The sequence below is a fragment of the Prinia subflava genome, chromosome 16, assembly GCF_021018805.1.
Source record: "Prinia subflava isolate CZ2003 ecotype Zambia chromosome 16, Cam_Psub_1.2, whole genome shotgun sequence".
Lineage (NCBI taxonomy): Eukaryota > Metazoa > Chordata > Aves > Passeriformes > Cisticolidae > Prinia > Prinia subflava.
In genome coordinates, this window is record NC_086262.1 from 4,552,779 (window position 1) to 4,571,107 (window position 18,329).

The 18,329-nt window shown below is 42.3% G+C and overlaps 1 protein-coding gene across 1 annotated transcript in view; it reads right to left on the reverse strand.

Annotated features, from left to right (window-relative positions):
* Positions 1-18,329, reverse strand: part of TENM2 (teneurin transmembrane protein 2) — a 295,035-nt gene that overhangs the window by 49,253 nt on the left and 227,453 nt on the right. The window contains exon 12 of the mRNA XM_063413915.1: positions 4,597-4,743. Coding sequence (XP_063269985.1) covers positions 4,597-4,743 — 147 coding nt within the window. The remainder of the gene's footprint in view (positions 1-4,596; positions 4,744-18,329) is intronic.

An 18,329-nucleotide genomic window follows, 5' to 3' on the forward strand; every position in this document is an offset into this window, starting at 1 on the left:
AACAGAAGCACTTTCCAATTTAGAGAGATCTTAAAAGTGAGTCAATGCCAAAATCCCCTTACTTTTCAGTTAGGCTTTGTCCTCACCGAGAAAAAAAAAACCCAACAAAAACCCCCCAAAAAGATAAATAAGGGATTTCCAAGTTTTTTCAGCAAAGAAGCCTAAACATGTTCATTCTGAATCACAGAACCACAGGCTGGTTTGGGCTGGGAGGGACCTTAAAGCCCATCCAGTGCCACCCCCTGCCATGGGCAGGGACACCTCCCACTGTCCCTGGGTGCTCCAAGCCCTCCCAGCCTGGCCTTGGACACTGCCAGGATAAAGGGCTATTTAAGCCCATATCTTGATTTGACATGTGATGGTAAGGACAAAGGCAGGTGAATTTCCCAGGGTTACCTCAGATCACTCACCCTGAACAGCCCTAAGAGGAGAAAGCAGCTTTGGAGACTCTCTCCTCTCACTGCTCTGCAATCACATTTTATTTATGCCAGTAATCCACACTGACATCTCATTTAAAATGAAGATTTGTAAGTCTAAAAGAGAGGGGGACTCATCTCCCTCTTCTAGGAATAAACCAACTAAAGGACATTAATCTAAAATGGAAAGAAAATATTAAGTATAATCTTTCATTTTTCTCTGTTTGAACTATGGTATGGAGTTTGCATTGTGGCAGATAATAAGACAAAGCAGGACAAATGGGAAGCCCTCTGGAGTCAGTGGCAATGCTCTCCTTGACATCCATAAAATGAAGACTTGGCCCAAGGCCTTTGAATCTGATTGTGAGATACAATTGCAATAAGAATGGCTGAACAGGGAAAAAGCTCCAAAATATGTTAAATCTGCTGCCACAGAAGACAGGAAATGATAGTTCCCTTTCAGTGACATGCTGAAGGAATTGTATTTTAACAACATGCAGAGATAGACAAAAGGAAGGAGGCTCAACTGTCCAGAGAAGACTTCATTTAGGCAAAAAAATAAAGAAGTTTTTTTAGCTACCCTACTGCCTTCCAAAAGAACAGCTTGTGTGTTCTGTACTACCCCAGAACTACTTGCTTATGTTAACAGAGCTATGTTGGTAATGGAGCAGCAAATGAGCTCAGCACTTTGCTACAAATAAACTCAGCTGAGTTTCAAATGAAACAAGTGACTGGGAGGAGAGGCAATTTCTTTAACTTCCAATGAACTTGCATTTTATGTGAAACTTGGGGTTCTGGTAACTAGTTGGATCTTTAATATTGATTCCCATAGTACACTTTTTAGCTTTGTCTAATGAGAAAATTTAATTTTATCTGTTCCTTTATATACAGAGTCACAATTACATGAAGGTTCAGCTTGAAGCACAGAACACACATCCCTTCCAGCCTCTCCATTCCTGCCAACTCCCCTATAAACACAGAGGTCAGAGGACAGATTCCTGGGCAGGTGTGTAGGGACACAGAGCAGCACACCTTAGGCAAAGGCAGGACTGCACTGTGAGATATTAATCATGAAGTGAATAACATTATATTCATTTCTGAGTTTTGTTGTAGTTCTTGTGAATTTGACAAACCGGTGGTCAGGACAATGCCTCTGTGCTCACAGCACACATGGGACAGGACCCTGTGACATCTCAGGGAAATCTGAACCCCCAAATATAACTGAGCAAACTGCAGCAGCACAGATCAGCAGGGCAGGAGAGAGCCTGGGAGCGCTGCAGCGGCACAGCCTGCGGGGAGCTGTGTGGGAAACACAGCGTGGCTCACAGTGTCCCTGCTTTTTCAGGAAAGCTTGTGGGGAAACAGCAGCTGAACAGGTGCTGAACAGCACCCGAGCTCCCTTGTACAAACATTCTTTGGGAATTAATAAGGATGAGACTATTAAGAGCAGGAATGTTCATTGAATTAAGTGCTGAGCAAAGGGTCAGAAGACAAGAGATTAATTTCCGCTTTTATGAAAAAAACCCCGTGTGAAAACGTGGGGTCAAAGGGACTTCTCAGGTTGTTTGGATCTTGCATCAAGCTTGGATTTTCAAACTATTTACACTCACAAGAACTAAGTACCACTAACCTCTCTAGTCTCTAGAAAAAAATTACTTAAAATGCAAACACCGAGAACATCTGAAGAGTTCTCCCCTAAACCTCTCCAGCCTTCAGCTAGAGCAACTAATTTTCTTTCAGGTGCTTTATGATGGTAAACCAAAATCCATGCAACTTGCATGATAATGAAATATACGATTCTGCATTAATTATTAATTCATAATATTATGTATCTATGTATGGCAATTCTCTCTGTATTCTTTGCCTCTGATGAGCTGCTGTTTGCCTTCCTTGAATAAGTTTTATAATTCTACAGTTTTTCATTAGGATGAGGAGCTGAATAATGTCAGTGGTCATTTTTTCCCCTGCTTGCTTCTCTGTTTTACAAGTGCAAAATAGTGTCCTGGATAGATAAATAAATCTCCTATTCTAGTTTTTCTAATAACATTTCTATTTTTTCCTTTCTTTGAGGAAACTCTAGTAAGACAACCGTTTTCAACTTTCCATTTATAATCTTCAAAGCATGTAAAAACTGCAAACCTAAGCATTTCACCTTTTAGTTTCTTACACTGAATATTAACACGAGTTTTGTGGGTTTTGTTGTATGCTTAAACGCCAATTAATGTACTCTGGCAGTTAGATTCTGTTCTTTACAATTCAGTAACTGTTATAAAACAAGTTCTAGTTCTCTGAAACTGAATTAGCTTTAGAACGTCTAAAATACTTTTATAAGCACTGAGTTTGTGAAACCAAGCAACTAACACAGAATTTACAAATTAAAACTAGTTGATGATATTCAGGTATAGTTAATATCATGTAATCAAAACCAAATACACCTGTTTCTCAGTTTGGGACTTAAGAAATCTGAAATCCTGAAATCTTATGTAAAATTAAAGTACTCAGCCTAATGATAATTTTACCCTTGATGAAGCCCAATGTCGCTTTGCAGTTTTAGGAAATAAATTTATAAAATATTTATTAATCAGCAAACAGTGGATGTTTTCTTTAGATTTATTATTGGCCAAAGAAAAGGGAAGGAGTCTCAAAAAGCTGTGTCTGGTGCTTGGTTTATAGCAGAAAGCAGCAGCACATGAAAAAGAATCTATGTGACTTACTAAAGACATTGTATTGAAAGGAGTAAGAAAGTTCCTTTAACTGAAGAAGTAAATTAACCAATCTTGTTTAGAAAGCACAACATCTCAGAACTGCTTTCAGGCCACCATGGAAGGCTCTACAAACCCAGCAAAACATCCTTGAAGGGAAACAGAGGTCACATCCTATATTTAATAGGGACTTGCCTGATAAAGGGCAGGGAAACTAGAGCAGGGATGTCACCCCTTACCCTACATGCGCAGTGAGCACAGCTCAGCCAGCCTGCAGAGCCTGGCATGTGAACTGTGCAGTGTGACAGCAAGGGACAGCCTGGCAGGGCTGTGGGACAGCAAGGGACAGCCTGGCAGGGCTGTGGGACAGCAAGGGACAGCCGGGCAGGGCTATGGGACAGCAAGGGACAGCCTGGCAGGTCTATGGGACAGCAAGGGACAGCCGGGCAGGGCTGTGGGACAGCAAGGGACAGCCTGGCAGGGCTGTGGGACAGCAAGGGACAGCCTGGCAGGGCTGTGGGACAGCAAGGGACAGCTGGGCAAGGGTTGTGGGACAGCAAGGGACAGCCGGGCAGGGCTGTGTGACAGCAAGGGACAGCCGGGCAGGGCTGTGGGACAGCAAGGGACAGCCTGGCAGGGCTGTGGGACAGCAAGGGACAGCCGGGCAGATCTATGGGACAGCAAGGGACAGCCTGGCAGGTCTATGGGACAGCAAGGGACAGCCTGGCAGGGGCTGTGGGACAGCAAGGGACAGCTGGGCAGGGCTGTGTGACAGCAAGGGACAGCCTGGCAGATATATGGGACAGCAAGGGACAGCCTGGCAGGGGCTGTGGGACAGCAAGGGACAGCCGGGCAGGTCTATGGGACAGCAAGGGACAGCTGGGCAGGGCTGTGGGACAGCAAGGGACAGCCTGGCAGGTCTATGGGACAGCAAGGGACAGCTGGGCAGGGCTGTGGGACAGCAAGGGACAGCCGGGCAGGTCTATGGGACAGCAAGGGACAGCTGGGCAGGGCTGTGGGACAGCAAGGGACAGCCGGGCAGGTCTATGGGACAGCAAGGGACAGCTGGGCAAGGGTTGTGGGACAGCAAGGGACAGCCGGGCAGGTCTATGGGACAGCAAGGGACAGCTTGACAGGGGCTGTGGGACAGCAAGGGACAGCCTGGCAGGGCTGTGTGACACCAAAGGACACCCTGGCAGGGCTGTGGGACATCACGGAGCGCCCGGCAGGCTGTGCACAGGATAGCACGGCCCTGGCCCCGGCCCCGGCCCCGCACGGACGGGCCAAGCCAGCACGGTGCTGTCCCAGGCGCTCCGAGGCCCACACGGCCCCGGAGCAGAGGCAGCTCCTGCGCTGGCAGCGCCTCCCGCCGGGGCCCCTGCGTGTCCCCGCTCCCCGTCCTTTGCCGGAGGGACAGCGACAGCTGCCAGCAGCGCAGGACAGTGACCCGCGGCGCTGCCCCTCGGGGCCCGGCTCACCTCCCTCGTTGTCCTTGCCGTCGGCGCAGGCGGTCTCCATGGCGACGCTGCAGCCCGCGCCCCTCCAGCCGCTCTGGCACACGCACTGCCAGCTGTTCTGGCCCAGCGTGCACCTCCCGTTGCCGCTGCACAGGTCCGGGCAGCCATCTGCGAGAACACGGACACCGTGAGCCGCCGCCCGCCCGCCGCGCCCACAGACCACTGTGCAGACAAAAAGGCTCGGCCCTGCACGGCAGGAACGCTCGGCAGAGGAAGGGGACACCCCGGGGAAACCGGGACCTGGCTCAGGCCGAAGGGAGAGGAGCCCTACCTGCGGGAACACACGTTTTAACAACCCTCTAAAGGTCCAGACCTTGAGCTGATAGAAATGACAGCCTGCTGACAGAAGAGCTTACTCTTATTTTCCCCACTGTATGTGTGTACACATGAGGGAGAACACCTTCTTCAACAAGCTCGTCATTGCTCAGAGGACTTTTTGTACTGAGTGTTGCATCATTCTCCAGAACGTGTCCAAACACAAAAATTAAATAAATACTTTTAAAAATATTTTCCTTCACTGACAGTAATTTCAGAATACCTACTTATTTAACACTGAGTTTTCTTATATTTTGGTGTCACATCTTTCACTTTCTGAAAAACATGTTAGAAGAGGTATCCCCCCAATGATGTATGGTTGGAATTGACTATGATTATGACATGACTTATTGTATAGCAAGAGCCAAATTAGGAACAAAAATATTAATTGGCTAAGCTGCTTACATGTTCTAACAAATGTCCATAGGTGATAGAATACCTCAACTCATTTTTCCTGGAAGTAAATGAGTCTCAGGAGACACTACTGTATCTTATTGAATATTCATTATGAAAAAAGGTAAGAAAACCAAACTGCAGCCTTGCTATATACAACCAAATCCATCAACCCCAAATCCACACAAGCATGAGTATTTCTCTGTGGGGTGACAGAAGATTTGAGGCCTGCAGCCAACCTCACAGCACCTCTTCACGAGTCTGAGCAGGAGGAGAAGGCTGTGTTGGTTGACAATAGGTTTGTGCTTTTATAAACCAGTTCAGAAAGCCACAGCTCTGAGTTTGTCTCTTCCTGCTCCTCCCAGCTGCCTTGGCTGTAGCTGAAGGTGGAGGGGAAGTCAGAGAGCAGATTCTCTGACCCCAGACTCATTATCACAATGCTGCAGGAGTTTCTCATACAACAAAGTGCTATCCCTGGAACTCACACGGCTGGTATCACAACAGGTCAAAGACCATTCAGTTCACATTACACAGAAAGCTGTCAGCAGATAGAAATAAGCCCTACAAGTTTTATTTCAATGTTGTTATGTATTAAAAAAAATACCCCTTCCACTTAAACTTAGGGTTATTTTACCACTACATATCTTTGCTTAAAAAAAATCACTTTTGCTGCACAGGTAATAGATTTTCAAGACATTTAGTTTATCTCTTTCATTTGTCAGGTTGTTTGACCAAAATGATAATGTCTGAAGGGAGGCATCACAGTGTAGGACAAATTATTTGTTTTAAATGGAAAACAAATAGTAATTGTGAATATACCCATGCGGTTGGTTTTATACCGAGGCACCAACGAGAATTAAATCACTGAAGCAGTTTGCCTTGCAGCGTATGAGCAAGATGAAAACATGAACAGTAGGGAGCCAGCAAAATCCCTGGAAAGTTTTAAGTGCAGCTGGGGATTAATGGACATGACTTTGCGTTTAGAGAAGAGAGGGAAGGCAGCATCCCTGCCACAGACATGGTGTTGCTAGGAAACACGATGCTACCTCCACAGAGCTCATTTAACAGCAGCCTTCCAAAGGCAGACCTGGTGTTTGAATAGCATAAATATCAGAAAGAAGGGAATGAACAGCAGTACGCTACAGTAAGATCCGAGTGCTTGGGCAATAATGTCTTTCTTTTTCTTAAAAGATCTATTAAGTTAATGATGAATTAGCTTTGAAACAGCTTTAAGCAATGGACAACTAACTAGGTATTTTGCATGATTTTATCTCCATACATGCCTATGTGCATATATGGATTTCTGGTTTTGCCTTTCTTCAAACAAGTATCTATATAGCATTCTAGTCTCTCAGACCAACCAGAAAACACAGCTTTATTATGATGTAGTAATAACAGTTTTCTTCTAAAAAAAGCTTATATTTAGGAATTGCACTGACTATCTCTATTTAAATCTTCTACTGGTGCATGTGAGCAGTGATTATTACTGATGAACATCTGCACACACAGGATTTCCACGTATCTCATGGGCTTGGTGGCCATCAAGGGGTTTGGAGAGTGAACAAGGTGACCAAGTGCCTGCTTGAGGAGCCTTCAGAGCCCAGGCTCAGTGGCACAGCTGGACAGACAGCCTTTGCTGGACAGGCTCAGTGGCACAGCTGGACAGACAGCCTTTTCTGGACAGACAGCCTTTGCTGGACAGAAGCCTTTCCTGGACAGACAGTCTTTCCTGGACAGGCTCAGTGGCACAGCTGGACAGACAGCCTTTCCTGGACAGACAGCCTTTCCTGGACAGACAGCCTTTTCTGGACAGACAGCCTTTGCTGGCCAGACAGCCTATGCTGGCCAGACAGCCTTTCCTGGACAGGCTCTGCAGGAAGCAGAGCCAGTGCTCGGTGCTCTGGCAGAGCCTGCCTTCTCTCTGCACACACACTCAGCACTGTGCTGCCTCCTGGCTGCCTGGGGAGTTCTCCCAGAGCCACACAGGGAAGGGCTATCAGCATCTCATCTCAAGAAGCAATCCAGTGTGGGATGGAGCTCTCAGTCGCCACACAGGAAAGGGCCCTTCGTGCTAAGCAGACAGGTTGCTATTCCTGGTGTTCAGAGAAACTCTCATCTTTTCCATTACAGTATGCTTTAATGGAAAATGTCAAGAAGCAAGGTTAAAAAAGAAGAAAGTGCTTGCTTAAAGTGCTAGATTGACAACCTATTTATTCACAGAACAGGCAGAGTACAGGCAACAGCAGTTCGAGTGTCTCACACTTTTCTAGCTGCTGCTAAAGGTGAAACACTAGTGCAGCCTCCCTCCTCTCTATCTCCAGCTTGTCTGTGGAATTGGAAGTTGGGAGCTTTACAGGTACATATGAATTCACAATTAAAACAGTAAGAAAGAATTCAGAATATTTTCCAGCATTGCATCAGGAATCTGTAATAAGCATATGAGATATATCAGAGTCAGAATCACTATGAAAGCAAAAACCATAATATGGACTGTTCTTGGTTCAAAAATAGAGGGTGCTGGATATATTTACAAGAGAATACTTCCAGGTTTCATCTACAGTGAAATTATTCTGAGATTAAATTGTAAGGGGATTAGTTCATTTTTGAACTTGGCAAATTAATTTCCAGTATCTAGGCAGTACATCGAGAATTCTAATGCAATTTTGGATAAATTCTGCGCAGAGTTCTTTTTTACTCTGGTATTTCCAAACTTTGGGTGTACACATGTCCAGCTTCTCACACATATAGAGATTTCCATTGCATAAACTACTTTAAACTCCAAAACAAAAAAAATTTGTAAACTGAAACATAAAATCTGCCCAACAAATTTGTGGTTTCAGTCAGAATCGTCAGAACTCCCATTTATGGTGGGGCAAATCTTTCTGAAAAAAAAGAAAAAAAAAAAAAAAGAAAAAAAAAAAAAAGAAAAAAAAAAAAAAAAAAAAAAGGAAGGGAAAGGGCAGCCAGGGAAAGAAGAGTTAGAGAAATCTTGCTCTTTTTAAAGTTTCCAAACTCTGATGGAAGAGGTAGCCTCTTAGTATAATTAAAAGAAAAAAAGAAAATAGGAGAAATGAAGGGGGAAAAAAAATCTAACTGGTATCTCAGAGCCACTTAGAAAAAAGCATTATGCTTTTAGCCTGTGCTCAGTTTGTACATGGAAAAATAGAACTAAATCAAGAGCTCGTGTCTTTCAAGCCCTTCTGATCCTGTGCCATCAGCCATTTCTCCAAAGGGCATCTTCCAGCAGTGGGTTCCCAGCAGCTCTCCCTGTTTAGTGCACATGTGCACAGCTCCAGTCTGCAATGTGATATCTCGTGTTTATCTTTCCACATGACCTCATTTCACACATTCTGACCCAAAGCTGGCAGCCACTGGAGCCTTTTCAGCTGAGGCTGGACCAGGTGGTCCTGTGGGTGAAGAAGCCCTGCAGTGAAGTTCTACAGCACAGTGTTTCCTCACTCACACGAGTTTCAAGGGGAATATTTAAATTACATTTCAATCCTCCGCTTCTCATTACAGCTGTTAATTACAGAACTGCAGCAAATAAAAGTAGTCTGGGATATGATGGTACCTAAAGAATTCAGAGAAATGACATAAAAGCAGTAGTGACAATAGCCTGTTTAATTTGGATTTTAGAGGATAATCACTGTTTTCATATTTTCTGTTCATTCCTTCGGTGAGCTGCTTGGTATGCCTACAGCTATCTAGCAAATAATAAATGAGGTACATAGAACGAGGTACCTAGCAACATCGAAAATAAAATTATGCTTTTTATTTGCTATTGTTATTTTTTAATCCTTCAATTCCAAAGCCTGCAGGGCTTAGTTAAAGCCAAAGAAAGGGCATACAAATAAAAATGACACAGTGCTATGGCAGGCACGTGCACAAGTCATTTTCTACAGAGCAATACCTCAACTGAAATAAACCCCAAACACAGAACAAAACACACGTCAGTGAAATAGAGGGTTGGTTGAGTGAGAGGTGAGGCCCCTGTGAGTGAGTTTCGACAGTTCCAGAACAGGCTGGAGCCATGCAGGGCTCCAGCCCAGGGCTCTGAAGCAGGGTAGTGACACTGATTGACAAATTGCTGAGAATGAACCCAGGCTCTGGGTGCAGCACAAAGCCCAGGGTCACTGCTCGTGTACCACAGCAGAGCTGCTGCTTTCGAGAGAGGGCTCAGAGAGAGCAGGAGCTTCTCTGTGACACTCAAGTATTTGTCACCAGCATGCTCTGACTGGTTGCCTTGCTTCTTTTTTTCTTTTTAGGGAGAACATTTTGTTAAAAACTACTCAACGCCCCAAACATTTCTTTAAGCTACGCATCAAACAAAGAGGTAAAGGATAAATATCTGCTTGCAGATGTGCTGTGCAGATGAATACATGAGTTAGAACTAGAGACTGGCCCAGCTACATTTGTATTTATTGACAGGCTAAAAAAAAAAAAAAAAAAAAGGAAGACCAAAAAGTATGTTTAAAGAGCCCTGAAATCCTCCACTCCAATACTATGCAGACAAACTGTAAGAGAAGGGAATGCAGGTGACCTCACTCGTGATAATTAACAGCTGTGTTAATTACCCAATACAGCCTTGCCCCTGATGAGTCACAGCTGTATCCAATAAGGATGAGTGAGAGAAAAGAGGGGGTGAGCTGGGAAGAGAAAGATCAGTATGGAGGAGGAACCTTCAGGGGCATGAAGGAGAGAATCACAGAGAAGGATCCTGGGGAAAGAGAATCCCTGCTGTGAGGTCAGTCTGGTTCTGTATCCAGAGCCTGTTGTTGGAACCTGCAGTCACAGTCTGGCTGGGTAAAAGCTGCAGTCACAGTCTGCACACCAATCCCTGCAGTCACAGTCTGGCTGGGTAAAAGCTGCAGTCACAGTCTGGCTGGGTAAAAGCTGCAGTCAGAGCCTGCACACTGATCCCCGCAGTCACAGTCTGGCTGGGTAAAAGCTGCAGTCACAGTCTGCACACCAATCCCTGCAGTCACAGTCTGGCTGGGTAAAAGCTGCAGTCACAGTCTGGCTGGGTAAAAGCTGCAGTCAGAGCCTGCACACTGATCCCCGCAGTCACAGTCTGGCTGGGTAAAAGCTGCAGTCACAGCCTGCACACCAATCCCTGCAGTCACAGTCTGGCTGGGTAAAAGCTGCAGTCACAGTCTGCACACCAATCCCTGCAGTCACAGTCTGGCTGGGTAAAAGCTGCAGTCACAGTCTGGCTGGGTAAAAGCTGCAGTCAGTGCCTGCACACTGATTCCTGCAGTCAGAGGCTGCAAGGGAAACCTCCAGTAGGAGCCTGCTGCAGCCAGAGTCAGGGAATAGCTGGAGTTAAGATGACTGAGCTGTGAAGAGGAATAAACCAGGACCCTTTTTATGCTGTGTTTACTGAGAAGTCTATGCCTTGGCTCATTTTTACTCCCTAACAAGGGGGCTGCTGCAATAACAAACAATTAGGAATTTTAAGTTAGATTTCTTAAATTGCCTGGCATATGTATGTTGGAATACATGCCATTGTTCAGTTGAGATGTTAGAGCATAGGTTGGACTTGATGATCTTGAAGGTCTCTTCTAACCTAGTGATTCTGTGATAACAGAATTTCTTCCTAAATTCTGTCTGCTATCTAGTTCTGCAATTCCAGTCTTTTACACATAAGAGCAGGAACTTGGGGAGCATTCAACTCTCCAAACAAAACAGAGAAATAGGAGAAAAATGTGTGATTATTTAGAAGAGAAGTAAAGATCATGCAAAAGAGAATGGCTGCTATGGAAAATTAAGACTCAAGTAAAGTAACTTGCATTTTTCTGAGGGGAAAAAAGCCCACAGAGACACACAGACACTAACAAAAAGAGAGGGAAGCTCATGTTGCAATACAGGTCACAAAAACTTGAGATTGAAAAAAACCCCAGGGGTGCAAGAGCTTCATGCCTTGTTAACAAGGGATTGCTCCCAGAACATTCCATGTTATCCAACTTCATGTTAAGTGACTCAGGCAAAGGCACTTCTGTGACTTTGGGTGGGGAGACACCCTTGAGGTCTCACTCTTGTGCCCAACCAACAGGGTTCTCTGTCACCAGCTTTTGGTGTGACCCCCTCCAAGCTGCAGCAGCTGGGCAAGGAAAAGAGGGGGACAGTTTGTGTATGCTGTCCTTGAGACCTGAGGAAACCACACAGATTGATAATCAAATGTCCATGAATATTGAGTATGCACACAGAGCTTCAGATGAGCCCAGAATTTGGGCTCCTTATACACAGATAAGACAGTTTCCAGAAGGAAGGGAGACTGCCCTATGGGAAGGTCAGTCATCAGACTGAGAAGCCTCTGCAGTGCTGAGGTCCAGGTGCTCAGTGCCAGCCAGGCAGGGTTCTCCCTGCACCCCAAAACTGTTGGTGTGAGCACAAAGACACCTCTCCTCCTGCACAGAACCCAACACTGCATCCATGATCAGGTGATGAGTTTCAGTTGAGCACCAGCATGCGAAAAGAAGTTATGTGAAATACTAGTTAAGAAACTGCTGCAGCCCAAAAGCTGCAGCAGAGCCACACAGTTCCTTCCACAGGCCAAGCAGGGTGTTTGCTGAAATTCTGAGCAGGAGCTAAATTTCACCCTACCAGCATATTTGAGTTACGCAGTGTATTCTTTTCAAACAAGACTCATATCCAACTCCCATTCATATACCCAATAAAAAGATACATAAAAGATCCAGTAAAATTTGTATTTAAGATAGCTGGGTCTTTCAAATTAATCTTACTGTAACAAAATCCATTTAGAATATAATTCCAGGTGAAATTGCATTCATAAAACTACTACCACAACCATAATCTTTTATTGTATTAATGTTTCTGATATCACATACGAGCACTGGCATCATCCTTTGTAATATGTAATATCCTTTCTGAGAAAGAAGCTTTCTCAAGCTGAATTTATCTCTTAAATAACATCTATTTAAATAGTTTTGTGGCAGTGTAAGGATAAAGTGACCATTCAGACAGGATGTGTAAATTCAGTCAATTGAAGGGCAACAAGCAAAACGTTGAATTCATGTTTGGAAGAATATCTAACCTAATTACAATGTAATCTAGACATAATGAAATTTGGGATTTTTGTAGGAAGACATTCTCAGTTCAGTAATTAGCTTAAAAGTACCTTTTCCACTTCACAAATCCTCCACATATTGCATAGAGGAATAATGAATTCCCTTCCTCCTTAGATCAGAACTTCACATAAGATAAAAAACACGTTACACACTTTTTCTCCAAATGCTAATTGCATTTCTTTGACCATAACTCCTTTAACATACAAAAACCTTTACCAAATCGAGGAGTTTAAGTCAACCAAAATGCCTAGTAAGCCAACTTAGCATTTAGAGTGGCCAAACAGAACTGCTCCCCTTCTGCCAGTGCTACTTAATAGTAGTTTTCATCAGTATTTCGAATTCATTAATGTGAGGGAATGGGATTTGAGCACACACAGAGGAATACACAAGTAGGGAGCTGCAGAGGGAACAAGCAGATGTTATAAACTGCTTAAGCAGCTCAATACACTGCAGAGGATGCACAGCAAGGGCACTGAGAGGCAACAGCCTGCGTGGGGTTGTAGGGAGTCTGCCCTAAAATCTATGGGCCCGAGTCTGGTGTCTGACCTCAAAACCACCCTTCTCTGAAGGAGAGGTTGGACCAACTGACCTGCTGACATCCCTTCTCAACTGAATTACCTATGGTCCCTTTGGTTTTAGAGCTTTATATTTCATAATTTTAGGGCAGGGAATCCCAGTTTTCTCAGGCATTATTAAAACAGAATTGCTTGCTATTCATTAGTTATTAATGCCTGCATAGAATTTATAATTTGGCAATTAACTTTCAGGTATGCAAATGCTGATCCCGTGTAAGTGTGCAGGTTATCTCCAACAGAAGAATAAATATGAGCCTGAGCAGAAGCAGGCAGTTTCCTCTATTACTGTGTGGCAGATTAGTACATTCTGTCCCTCAAATTTAGTACAGAACTTTGGAATCCCTTCAGGATGAAAAGCACTATTTAGATGTGCATTATATTTGCAGCTGATCTTCTTAAAGTATTAATCACATCGATTCCACGAAATGGCTGCACACTGCATGGGTTGGACTTCAGAGTTCCAATTGTCCAAAAGGAAAACCCAAAGAAGTGCCAGAGAAAAAAACCAGAAGTTTTTATGAAGTCTTGTTGATTAGTTTGGAATGAAAAATAGTAGCAATGCACTAAATGCTTCTCATATGCCTTCTGGCTTGCAGCAATCCTAAATCTTCATGACATTAAAATATGATTACAAGTGACCAAAAATAACAGATATTTGAATATTAAAATAAATATATCTCACATGTTTGTTAAGGCTAGAATTTTTGGAGTTTGAGTATACACAAGCATAAAGTATGAAATAATGCTCATGACCTAGGAGCAGTATTCCACCACATGGGCAAAGGATGCAAAACAAATTAAAATAGATAAGCAATGTATTCTGAGTTATGTGAGTGTTTGTGTATGCTGAGTTGTTTGGCAGATATAGGATAAGGATTAATATTTCAGCACGTAAAATATACTTTATACACATCTCTTTAATTCTAAAGTGGAAGGCACTGTTCTGCATCCCTTGTCAATATCCATAAGCCTCACAAATATCATACCATTTTCCAAATTTTCTATCTACCAACTGCACAAATAACTAATAAAAGCTACAGAAATGAAAATGTAGTGTTCACAAATGGTTTAAATCCTGCATGCATAAAACAGTTCTCTTTTTGTTCCTTTTTTTATCTGCCTATGTGGTGAAGGAAGAAACCTCATAATCCTTCAGATATAGCCAGTTGCTTTGATATTTGTATACTAAATAAATCTGTGAAAGTGATTTTGATCTACAAGGGAGATCATCATCTCCATCTCACCCCCAAGAAAGCCAAGAGTATTTAATCTGCACTTGGAAGAAATTTGGAAGAGAAATGAGCTCTTTAAGCTCTGCTTGCTTTACATTAAACATATTTACTACCAGGCAACTGACGGCTCTGCTCCTCCCCTCGCCTCACTAGAAGTGTCCTTAATTCTCTGGAACGAATACTTAAGTCTTTCTGCTGCTGGGCAGAGCATTTATTTTCCATTTCTCTGTAGAAGCCATCAGAAGAACCAATGAGACTTTTAACTTGATTGCCTTGCATCTATATTTGACAGTTTTTAAGCCATCCTGGGGCAGGCAAGTTGTCACTTCGTACACTGGGACTGTTTTCCAGAAGCACTTAGGAAGAGAAACACAAGGTAAGGGAGTGAAGATGCAGGCAAGAAGTCTGGAGACCACTCTGCCTCAGCTGCAATAGGATTGTGTGACCAGGATGAATTTATTATTGAATTAATAAATTTCATTCACTGATCCATGTCAAGCAGAAAAGTACAAAGCTGTGTATTGTCAGGATATTTGCTTTGTTTTAAAAAACCCAACAGAACAAGGAAAAGCAGAAGCAAAGATTGGTTAACAGGAACTTCCAAATAATAATAATAAAGAAAATCTATGGTCTATGCAAGGTCATCTAAAAGACAACTTGCTACAGCTTTATGTAATTAACTCTTTCTTAATGCTGAAAATACAATGTGAGTATCTCGTAGTATCTCTAAACATAACAAACAGATGTCAAGGAAATTTTCCTTTTCTATCCATGTAATTACTTTTCTTAGAAAACTTCCAGGGGAAAGGTACCAGAATATGAGACTGCCCAGAAGGCCAGCATTATTGATCCTCAGTGTTCAAATAAAATCATAATTTATGTTACCCCACTCTGCCTGTTTCCCATAACTTCAATGGGGTATGGTGCTATTGTCCACTGCTTACAGCTCAGCTGCCACCACGTTTCAAGGAGCATCTCAGAAATGTATTAATTAGGCTTTCCTTTAGCTACTGCCCATTTGTTCAGAGCTGTGAACCTGAGCAGTGTGCAGCCCTTTTCCATTGCCCAGCACCAAGACAACCCTGCCTGGACTGGAGCTGCAGAGGATTCCCAGCAGGTTCCCCTGGAGTGTCCCAGCAGCTGCCAGGGGCACGTCCTGCAGCACCAGAACATTCCCTGAGCTTGGATGCAGCCTGACTCTGTGGGATCTCACGGATCACAATCAGCAAAGTGAACTTGGGGACAGCTCTGCCTTTCATGGTAAACACGTCTGTGGGAATATGCTTAATCAGGCACAGTGCAGATCCAATTTACTCTAATAACTGCTGTAAGCACTCAGGAAGTTTCTGCAAAAATCCCTTTTAACGGTGCCACTCACTGGAAAAGCTCTCCTGCAGTTCAGTGACACAGCCTTGCTCCTCAAGGTGCAATTCTGTCAACACAAGACTTTTCTGTGGGTTCTCCAGCATGCTCACCTGCTCCTCACTCTGAAGGAAACCACTTATTAATTGTAATTATTTCCTAGGCTGGGCTGAAGTTACCCAGTTCAAGTAAGGGATCAGTAGCAGTAGCCCTGTGGAAGTTCATCTTTAATAAAACTATAATGTTTGGTCACAGGACAAAAATTCAGAAGCAATACTGATGAGAACTGACATTTTCCTTTTCACTTCACTGCCATTTGTTCCCTTTTGAGTGACATCCCTACTCACATTTCATTACGTTTTCATCTCAAGCATTAAAATACAGAAAATAAATAATTAAGATCTGAGGGCATATTCTGCAAATAATTGTATTAAATCTCCCATTTGGTATCAATAGGAATTCTCACTTCAGAAATCAGAAACATTATATAAAACTTGCCAGGAATTTTTAGAATGGCAGTGTTTAATCTCAGAAATTCTGACAAAAATCCTTAATAATAATAGGGAAAACTGTATCTATAAAAATTGAGTAAATAGATGCAGCCTTCAATGGAAGGCACACATATTAAATGCCCCCAGTTCTGCTGAATAAATATTTCCCTTTACAAAGCATCTCATACTTTAAAATTTCCATGCAGTAGATGCTTTTAAATTAGTTAATGAGGATCTTAGGAATTTCATGGTAACTAGAAACACAAATACTGGTCAAAGATTTTACTTAGCACATTCTTTGTGTATGGAAGATTGAAAGGCTAAAAGGAATGGGGATATAATTAGATTGTAATAAGCATTGTCTTAATTGTATTAAAAAAACCCTTTCATGTGGAATGGAAATATTAACAATTTTAGGAGACATTTCAGTGTATACAAAAAGTCTGCTGAGTGATATTTCATTGTTAATTAAGCCTTTTGATTAAGTATATGAACTACTGTTTGTAATTAAGGGTGGGGCTGAGCAATTTTAATTCACTTTTTAACTCAGCATAGAAGCAATTAAAATTGTTTTGGAATATACAACAAGATTCCAATGAAAAATCAGCCAATGTCCATTCAGCCTCCCCACACAGGGTGACCTTGACTTTGATACCCTGTCCTCTAAATGTGGCAGGCTTTCTCCATTCTAAATCAATATTTCTGAACTTATTTTAGAGGAAAAAAAAGTTTCAAACATTCACAGGACAGAATGAAGATATATATGGATTGGTTTCATGATAAAGAATCAATTAAAAATGATCCAAGGGAGACAGTAACAAAAAAGCAGTTTTACCCCTACTCCAAAGCCAATAAAAAGATGAATTGGATCTAAAAATTGTCACTCTGCTCCCCCCACCCTGATTCAGCTATTAGCAATGACACCTGGCAGCAGTGTTAACCTTCATTTTAGAATCCTAACAAACTCCTGTGCAGTGATTTTCTGCCTTAAATCTAAAACATCTTTTCAATTATTTTTGAAACAAAAAAAGGCACATTGCTACTGCTTTTCCTGTACTGTTACAAAACTACTCTTAAAAAAAAAAAAGTAAGGACTAATCAGAAACTGCAAACATTTTGACAAATTCATTCAGTTTTCAACAACAAATATGACTCATGGCTGCCTGCTTACAGTAATACCTTTATGGTCCAAATGCAAGGGATTCTACAATTTAAAATAAAATACGGAAGGGGAAGAGAAACACCCTTTTTTATAGAACAACTTAATTCTGAGCACGCTGTCTTCCAGTGTAGGACTGAATGTTATAATGCTAATTCCTCTTATTTTGGGAGCTAAGTGATCTGTAACCCAGCATCCACACATCTGGCCTTGCTTTCTGAAATGGAAAGCAGTCAGATCAGTTTATATTTAAACTGTGCTCAAAGGTGGATGGCAACATGCTACATTAGGGACTGAGTTCTGCTCTCGGGAATTCCCAGTGGTTAAAACAAAAAGTCAGTTCTCTCATCTGTACTAATGTGTGCCTGTTTTTAGGAGAATCAGCATCTTCTGGGACATGCAGGAGTTTGTACATGCTGAATTTACAAAAATAGCTTCAGTGCTATTCTTGAGGAGCTCCTTCCACAAGAAACTCAGCAATGTCTTTTGATTCCTAACAATTGGAAAATCACAGTATTTGAAGCAGCACCACTTTCAAAATCAATAAACCATCATGATCCAGCCCAAAAATGCTATTCCCAAACAGGTTGTTTTTTTTGGTAATTTGTGCTTTTGGATAATTGTCCTAACTTAAAATCACAACCTACCAACCTAATAATATTTTCCACTACAAACTGATTTAGTTTTTAATTAAAAAGAATGGTTTTAATCACAATTACACCATTACATTCACTTCTTAGATACCAAAGTTATTATTATTCCTACTAATTCTCTTCAGAACAGGGACTGCACCTTGATGCACTGTGGTTCTTTAGCTCAGTTGTTCAGTGCTATGAAAAACTATTTGAAGGAAAATTAAAACATATATGGTATAGATGAATTATGAATATTACTTACTTTTCAAACTCTTCAATAACTTTAGTCTTCCAACATATCTAAAAAATACTCATCTGAAATTTTATAATTAAACAGAAAAGAAATTCATCTTTATACGGGTTCATGTAAAAATATACTGATATATTAGAAGTGTTTATACTTTTCAAATATATGAACAATTAACTATTAGCTCATGTAGTTCA